This window comes from Etheostoma spectabile, chromosome 3 (assembly GCF_008692095.1).
Source record: "Etheostoma spectabile isolate EspeVRDwgs_2016 chromosome 3, UIUC_Espe_1.0, whole genome shotgun sequence".
In the NCBI taxonomy this organism is placed as follows: domain Eukaryota; kingdom Metazoa; phylum Chordata; class Actinopteri; order Perciformes; family Percidae; genus Etheostoma; species Etheostoma spectabile.
In genome coordinates, this window is record NC_045735.1 from 3,827,320 (window position 1) to 3,836,169 (window position 8,850).

At 40.3% G+C, this 8,850-nt stretch overlaps 1 protein-coding gene across 7 annotated transcripts in view; it reads left to right on the forward strand.

The window, feature by feature from the left end:
- The first annotated feature begins 1,067 nt into the window (after positions 1-1,067).
- snx19b (sorting nexin 19b) overlaps positions 1,068-8,850 on the forward strand; it is a 47,747-nt gene continuing 39,964 nt past the window's right edge. For 5 of the 7 annotated variants that reach the window (XR_004329658.1, XR_004329659.1, XM_032509424.1 and 2 more), the window contains exons 1-8: positions 1,069-1,145; positions 2,584-2,866; positions 3,034-3,228; positions 4,434-5,693; positions 6,457-6,655; positions 6,876-6,976; positions 7,088-7,207; positions 7,434-7,558. Coding sequence is in view for 5 of the 7 variants with exons in the window: in XM_032509424.1 (XP_032365315.1) it covers positions 2,606-2,866; positions 3,034-3,228; positions 4,434-5,693; positions 6,457-6,655; positions 6,876-6,976; positions 7,088-7,207; positions 7,434-7,558 (2,261 nt within the window). In the remaining 2 variants the exon portion in view is untranslated. Of the gene's footprint in view, positions 1,146-1,171; positions 1,332-2,581; positions 2,867-3,033; positions 3,229-4,433; positions 5,694-6,456; positions 6,656-6,875; positions 6,977-7,087; positions 7,208-7,433; positions 7,559-8,850 lie in introns of those variants that run through there. The other 2 variants (XM_032509427.1, XM_032509428.1) reach the window with 2 other exon arrangements.

The window sequence follows — 8,850 nt, forward strand, 5'->3', positions numbered from 1 at the left end:
ACACACACACACACACACACAAACACACACCTTCAGAAGCTCCGCCCCCCAGATTCATGGACAGATGGCCACTGGCCAACCGGGACATTCACATCCTGCCCCCCCCATAATCAAATATCGCTGCCTGTTGCCGAACGGCTGGAATAGGCTTCCGTGGCTCTTGCACTCTTTTCTAGTTGTTTTCCATTAACGCAGCTTCACAGATCTAAGTTTTCTGTTGCATGACTAAAACAACCTTGGAACGTACACATTGTTCCACCTAAACAAGTTTTGCAGCGGCACTGTGGCCCCGCTCAACGCTTAGCACAGCCCAAGACGATTGTGATTGGTTTATAGAATTGCAGATAAAAAGAGTTTTCCTCCCATCACATTTTGCTGTGTGGACTCGCCAGACCCTCATTCGTAGCGCTGTGGAGAAAGGTCTGACAATGCAAACTAGGTGGAGAAGATGTTTGCTGAATTTGAATTGAAAAGTGTATTGGAATAACATAAATTGCCATACCTTGAATGCACAGCTTTGCACCTTGAAATACGGGCACGTGGAACTATAATCGCGTTTAATGATTCTTTTGATCCAGCAATAAGTGCAAGGCAAAGCTGTAATTAATATGTGTTGCAGCATCTGTTTGACAGATTTTTCTTTTCTTTTTTGCTTTTAAAAGGTGCAAATGCTTTCCCCTTTTCTTCTCTTCCTTATTATTAACATTACCATCAGTTGTAGTGCACCCCTGGGTAAATATATGCGTACATTTTTATATGGTCTACGATTTAACAACACTGGTAAATAAGATTTAATTCAATTTAAAGACAAAGAAGTTGTTCAACACCATGTCATCCTCATGAAACAACCTCTCTCAAGAGTCTCATAGCCACTATAGCCACAAAGCCTCATGGGAGCTGTAGTTGTTAAATGTCAATCCGTGTTTTATTTTTTTAAAGTGACATAAGGTCTTACTCTTAGGTCCTATTTCATTTTATTTTTGTGACAACCTCATTCTCGAGCTTCCATACAACCTCATTCTCGATCCTTCCATGGGGAGGCTCTGTTACTTGAGCATAACACGTCATGATACAGGAAGTAAACAAACCAGACAAAACAGTTGTCACGCGAGACCTCCCAGCCCGTGCCATGACAGCTCCTGCAAGTAAAATATATTTCTCTTTTTTAATAAATAGGTAGCTACTTAAATGTTTATCTACAAAAGGTCGACATTTTACACGTGACACTGTGCCCGCGGTGTGATCTGTAAAGTTGTAGATAACCAGGATGCTTAAATTCTTGAGTGCTAGCCTCCGCTACATAACTCTAGCCAATAATGTATCAATTTTAGGTAGGTATGGTTTTTGGCGATGAGTGAGACGTTAGAGGACATTATTGTAGACCTCAAACAAATGGCTATGATCTTCTCTTTATTTCGGCATGAAAGCAGTACATCAAAAAGCAATTGTGTCACTGATATTTCGACTTTAAGGCCCCGCCTTTCATTTGTCGTCCTCTTCCACTACCATACGGAGGAAGTCATTAAAACGTCAACTTAATCATGAAGTAGATATTATTTTGAAATAGAAGGTCGAATAACGTGCATGCCGAATTTTCTTGTGTTTCAAGTAATGAAGTCAATATGTGCTTAAAATCAAGTTAATCCGGCGTACGTTCCATGCCCCAAAAAAGCAGTGAATGATCCAATTTCTTAGCGGGGTTTGGTGCCTTTATCACCAGAACAGATAACGCTAGCTATCAGGGCTATCTTTAGTAACGCACGTTACCTAGCTAGCTGTTGGAGGTTATTAGAACTGATACAAATATTGGTGTGACTGAACACTGGCTGGGTAGATAATATTTCTTGTTTATAAGCAAGTAAACATTTTTTACCACCGAGACGTCGTGCAAACTAGCAGCTAAAATTAATATGTTTTGGTGTACAATTAAATTAGTTATTTATCATTATTGTGGTCAACCGCAGTTACGGTTAAGTTAAGTGTTTAATAACGCTAGTTATGTATAACATATTAGGTTTTCGATGTTCCTACAGTTCCTAATTTTCCTAATAACGTTACATCTGTCTTTAATTAAACTAGCTGCATACACATAGCCAGCATGAGCAGCACTCCCATCCATGGATATGTATAGGATACATAGCCAATCCACTCCACTTTATTTATTAAGCATGATTTTAACAAACACAAGGTTTCCAAAGTGCTGCACAAAAAGATAATACATAATAAATAGATAACACAATAAAAGCACAATAAAAAAATATAAAGTACAATAAAATAAATACAATAAAATGCACTGCCAGCATACGGTAAAGCTATACACATAAGATTAACACTACCTGGTGTTAAAAGCCAATAAAAAAGAGGTGGGTTTTAAGAAGAGTTTTAAAATGAGACGGCCTGTCTAATGTGCAGAGGCAGCCCATTCCAAAGTTTTGGATCTGCAACGGCCAACGCACGGTCCCCCCTGAGCTTAAGCCTAGCTTTAGTTTGCAGGTTAAGCTGAACATGCATTTTCTTTAATTCACACTGATAACGTAGTGACATCCATGCACTTTTACAACTTTGTTGGTTTTGTTTTTCAAGGTGTGATGTTGCTTTGGCATACATGATCTCCACATCTCTTCCTGAGGGTGTCAAGCAAGACAGTAAACCCCACAGTACCATGGCTGAGGTGTGGGGACAAAGGAGCTTGTTGAGCTTTGGTGTGGTGTTGGCATGGCTGCTGCTGTTCCACCTGCTGGTCAACATCTGGCTGCTGTGCGTGTTCACCAGTCTCCTGGTAGTGCTAGGTGGCTGGCTCGGCTCGCAGGCCGTCCTGGAGTCCAATAGCGTGGTTCACCTGGAGAGGTTTATCACCCTGCAGCAGGTACATGTACATTTAACTGTGGTTAGTTTCACTTTACATTTTGCAGAAACCATCATAACAGTTTTTATTAAAAGATAATCTTATCCTTGCTTGCTTTTGGGAAACAAGGGCCCATATCTCCCCTGTATAACTTAATTTACACTTATTTTGTCAATACTCAATTTAAGGTTCCACCATCTGTGGAGGATGAGCATCACTTGGACCAGGAGATCTACAACACAGTGAAGAAAATCATCAGGGACTTTGTCACCTCGTGGTACTCCACTGTGTCCTCAGAGAGTGGTTTTGAAACAGAGGTTCAAGATGCCATGATCTCTATGGCCATGGAGCTGAAAATACGTGCAAGACAGCTCAACAGGAAGGTACTTAAAGACATTAGTGTTGAAGCATTCTGTCTGCTCTGTCCATGGCCTCTTCACCTTTGTGACCATTCATCACAGGTTCTGGTGTCCGTGTGGACATGATCTGCTATCTGTCCAACCGAAAAGGGGTTTCTTTCTTAGATTTTTAGAGGCCTGACGAGCTGATAATCTCTAGTATTTCACAAGGAAAAAAATCAAAAATTAGAGATAAGAGAAAAGAAACAAACATAATTTTCTGTAACTTTGTGTGTGTATGTTTTTCTTTCTTATCCCTTAAAACATCCAAAATATATTTGGGACACATTTGAGTTTGTGAATTAATGTCATTTAGGCAGCAGTAGCTATGGCTTATAGCTCTACAACTGGAGAAAAAAATGACGCTGGTTTCATTTCAACATTTTTGGATGAAAATAAAAAAATAATTGACTTGGTGCGCAAAGGCCTATAGTTTGGAACAAAAATTAAACCGCTCTTTATTTGACATCAACATGCCACGGGAACCCCAATAATAATAATAATAATAATAATAATAATAATAATAATATATTTTATTTATAACGCACTTTTCATTCCAAAGAATCTCAAAGTGCTACACAGGAGAATAATAACAATAAAAACAATCAGCACAAAAATCAGTTCAGCTTTGAAAGTGTCCAGGTCCTAAAATTATACTTATTTACAAGCCACCATGTATTGCATTTTTTGTTTTTGTGATTAAATATGTATTGCTTTTATGACATCATTTATACATCCACACTTTGATTCCCGCCTTGCCAACATTTTGTAACTATTGCAAAAAATAAATGATATAAAAAAAAACCATCTAGCCATCAAACATTATTTAGAGAATGTGGAGGTTTCACATATTTTGCAGCAGTCAAACCACCAAATAGCAGATAGTAATTTGGTTAAAAATGCCAAGGAAGAATCATCATTCAATAGTATCTGTACAGTATATTGTAATGCTGCCCTGGGACGTGTTCCTATGTAGCAGTGTTCTCTTTGTACGTGTTTGTAAATATTGTGTTTCCAATATTATGTATTCTGAATATAAAAAATTCAAAAATTGATCGAAAAAAAAAATGCTATTGCTAGTATATTGCTGATACTGAAAGAAACTATCTCAGTTTGATGCTTGTGAAAGAACAAAACTCATATTTTAATGGTCTTTAATGGGACATGTGTAACTTTTTGAATGACTGCAGGAGCTGACCCAGAGGATCCTGAATCTGTTTGGCTGCCACCTGCAGGACTACATCAGAGCCAAGGAGCTGGTGACCGAGCAGCAAGCGCCTCTGCCAGAAAAGTGGAGCAGTGAGAGCGAGCAATTGTGGAAAGCGTATTCCAGGGTCACCACGCCTCATCCGGCCATGACCAGCGACACAGTAGAAGTCAGCTACACCAGAGCAGTCGTAGATTTGTTGCTGCATGTTTTGGTGCCATCGCCGCACCTGGAGAGCCGCACCGGACGATTCGTTGTCGGAGAGCTCATCACCTGCAACGTAATGCTCCCTCTTATTGCTAAACTGTCTGACCCTGACTGGTTAAACATTCTCATGATCGAAATATTCGCCAAGTCCAGCAAACCAAAGGAGCCAGTTACAGCAGAGCCACTGGCTTCATCAGCACCACTAACCCCACCACCACCATCGCCACCACCACCTGAGGAATCAGAGCTTGCTTCACTACAAGAGACAGCACATGTACCTCAAAAGAATACTGAAGTCCCTCCACTAACAGCCATGACCGAAATGGTCCTTGACACAGAAACGGCCACGCCTGAGCTTGCCACGTATGATGTGATTGATTCAGAGGAGGTGGACTGTCCACAAAACAACACCGAAGAAGAGGAACCTACTCGGTCCTTTTGGCGGCATTTCATGAGAGAAAGCAAGACAAACCCATTTTACCAGGAAAGTGACTCCGACCTGGATTCTCCCTTGGCGGACTATAAACAAAGTTCCATTGATTCCCTGGTCATGATTGGCCAAGGGGAGGGCCTGTATGACAAACGGAAGGAATGTGCCACATCTGTTGACAGCAGCAATAATGGTGTGGACCTGGAGGATGTTTTCCCGAGTCCAGTGGATGGCTCCTGCCCTAAAGTCTTGGTCAATTCTGAACCAGCAGGGCCTAATGACTGCGACCTCAAATCTGTTAGGACAGCAGAGGGGACTCTAAGTAACATCAGCATCCAGGACCTAGAGAGGGAGGGCAGTTCCCCTTTAGTAAATCCAGCCAGAGAACTCCTTCTGGGAGTAGACCAGACTGGGCTGGGAAACCCTAATGAGCTGATTGTAGGTAGTCCGTTGCAGGGGTCTTCCCCTATACCGTCATTCAGTTTTGAACCCCTCAGCAGCCCTGATGGACCAGTCATCATCCAGAACCTCCGCATCAGTGGTACCATCACAGCTAAGGAACACCGCGGCACCGGCTCACACCCCTACACTCTTTACACAATCAAAGTAAGGAGATGAAATATTCTACATCCGCTTCTCCTTCCTTTGTTCATTTAGTGTTTGTTCATGTGTCATATTTTACTTTTCCATCGGCATCACGTCAGCATGATTATATTTGTAATAACTGTCACTTCTAGTGGCACTAAGATGATGTAAAGCCCAAAGATTACAACCCCAAAACAAACTGTAAAACTGAAAATAAGTTTTTGACTAATAGCCGCACTATGGAGCAATGTGCGGAGCATTTTTGACTCTACGGTTGTTGTTGTAAGACCCATATCCCTGCAATTACTTAAATTTAGCTCTAAGAAATAAAAAATGTGAGATTACCAAATGAAAAGAAAAAGACAACAATATGAAAATGAAAATAGTGATTTAGCATTTTTTTTATTATCTGTTTTCATTTTCAAAATATATTTTGATCTTTAACATTGTCTTTTTCAGTTTAATCGTATCATTTTAAATTTAAAGGAAAATTAATATCAGAATTTATCTCTAACTTTTTGGACACAACTGTTTAAATATTATCAACATCCGTGGTTTCAATAGAGAGGTTTCTTTTCCCTGTTTTTAAGATAAAACCTCTCTTGGTTTGGAATAAAAAGGTATAATATTATATATTGGTACAATGGTATATTAACTGGCAGTAGCTTAAATACACAAAAGATCAACATCCGACCTTTAGACATTTTAGATTTAACTCTCACCAACAGCAACATGTTACACAAAGTATAAATTATGACTATTGCTTTGTTGTGGTTGTTTTCAGTATGAGACAGCTATGGGCTGTGAGAACCCAGAAGGTATTCAGCCAGGATCTGAGGATGCTGAAGTTGTACCGTCAGGTTGTGAGAATCCATCACACATTCAGCCGGTAGCCTATCACATGGTCAACAGACGATACAGCGAGTTCCTTAACCTGCAAACACGACTGGAAGAAAAAACTGAACTACGGAAACTCATTAAAGGTACGATGGATTGACGGTTGGATCTGGATTATCGGAGTAATTAATGTTGGTATACTTAAATTAACATTTGTTCCTATGTGGACCCTCTGCATAGTGGTCTAGTTAGTTTCAGTCTGGCTTGGCCAAACAGACCTGAATTAGCAGGTTCAACTTGTCCATTGCTTAAAATATCCAGTTTGATTGTTTGGTTTGATTTTATTGTAATCTGACTTTGTTTCAGGTGTGAAAGGTCCAAAGAAAATATTTCCAGACATGCCGTTTGGAAACATGGACAGTGACAGGATAGAGGCCAGGAGAGGACTTCTGGAGACCTTTCTTAAGGTCAGTGGATTTACATTGTATACAATAACTTAGTATTTGTAGGCCCAATGTAAAAAAGATGTTAGGTTGTTTTTCTGTGATTGTAGACCTGAATTCTTTCCTCTTTTTCAGCAACTCTGTTCCATCCCTGAAATAGCCAACAGTGAAGAGATGCAAGAGTTTCTGGCGCTCAATACAGATGCCAGGATTGCCTTTGTCAAGAAACCTTTCATTGTGTCACGAATAGACAAGGTTTGATCCTAAATATTTTATTATGGCACAACTCATTTTTGACTTTAAGTAGCTGAGAAATACACTTTATAAGCAAGGTAATTACTATATTCAGGCTGTGATGCAATGTCATAAACGCAACAAATAACAAAATATCTTAGATGGTTGTAAAAGATAAGCATGACTAAGTCTCTAATGGGTTCATAGTGAGTATAATGCAGTGTGTTTTGTGTGTTTTTGTGTTTAGATTGTTGTGAATGCCATCGTGGACACCCTGAAGACAGCCTTTCCTCGTTCAGAACCTCCGAGCCCAACAGAGGAGAATGAAGCAGAGATAGATGGAGGGAAAATAGGTGCTGACAAGAAGAGCAAGTATGACTCCAGAGATCCAGACGAACATTTTTTTTGACACATTTATGCCAGAAATTCAAATCAACACAAACGGACACTCTTGTTGGAGTGGCAGGTGTTACACAAGTGGCCTGCATTTTTTGCAGATATGCAAAAAAGCAAAAGCCCCTGCTTCACCTTTGCACCCTTAGTGCCTGCCCAACTACACGAGCCAGTTTTAATCCAGGTGGCAATGCTGCTAGTTTGGTCTTGTGTTTTTACAAACAATATTGGCTGTTAAAAAAACCTCAAGGTCCAATTAGTTGCTGTTCTCAAGCTTCAGATAATGTCACATGGATATAAAGGTAATTATGGTGCAAAAGGTGAGAGCTTGTAGAATACAATGTGAGAAAAATCTTTTTTACTCTTTTTTTTATTTTTTATTTTAATTCGGGTTTATTTACCATCACAACCACAACTCAATGATTACAACCTCTTGAATCTGTAACTGCAACTTCACATATGTGCTTTGGCAGGGATGCACAATGGACTTCATGGCAGATGGAGTTTGCCAAGTTGTCATAAGGCCCTGACACACTAACCCGATGATCGGCCATCAGACAGTCTGGCGAGGTCGGTGACTTGAGTCGGTTCGGTGTGTTCCGTGTCAGTACGACGGAGGGGCCGGCGGACTTCATTTTGGGCGACCTAACATGCTTGGTCGGAATGTGTGAACTGCTGGCAGTCAGACTAAGTGCTAACCTGGAAATGACAAGTGGGATGAGCGTGACTAGAGTCTCTCAAATTCTGACAAAAATCTTTTAAACTGACCTTTGTTGATCTGAAATGAAGACAGAGTCAGCAACTGCACGGCCTATTTCTCGCTTAAAATATTTTCAGAAACACGTTTCGGTGAACTATTTTAGTAAAATATGAGATTGTGTTCTAAACAAGCCGTCGTGCCAGTCTGGCTTTGAATTTCCGGAGAAACCAGACCCACGTGTCGGGTTCGTCCAATCAGCTGCCATCGGCAGTCTGCATCGCTTTGGTGTGTCCCGGGGCACTTCTTTTGGCCAATTCGGGGAGTCAGTCCTACTGCCTTTTCTGCCAACGGTCAGCCGTCGGGTTAGTGTGTCAGGGCCATTGGAAATGTTAAAAAAAAAAAATGCTGTTTTCACAGAGCACTTTAAAGACTTCTCCTCTATGTTGACGTAACAGTGTAGTTTCAAAGTAGAATGAAATTTGAAACTAAAATACTGGCCGTGTTTATTGTATGTCTACTGCAATCACATAGATAGATAGATAGATAGATAGATAGATAGATAGATAGATAG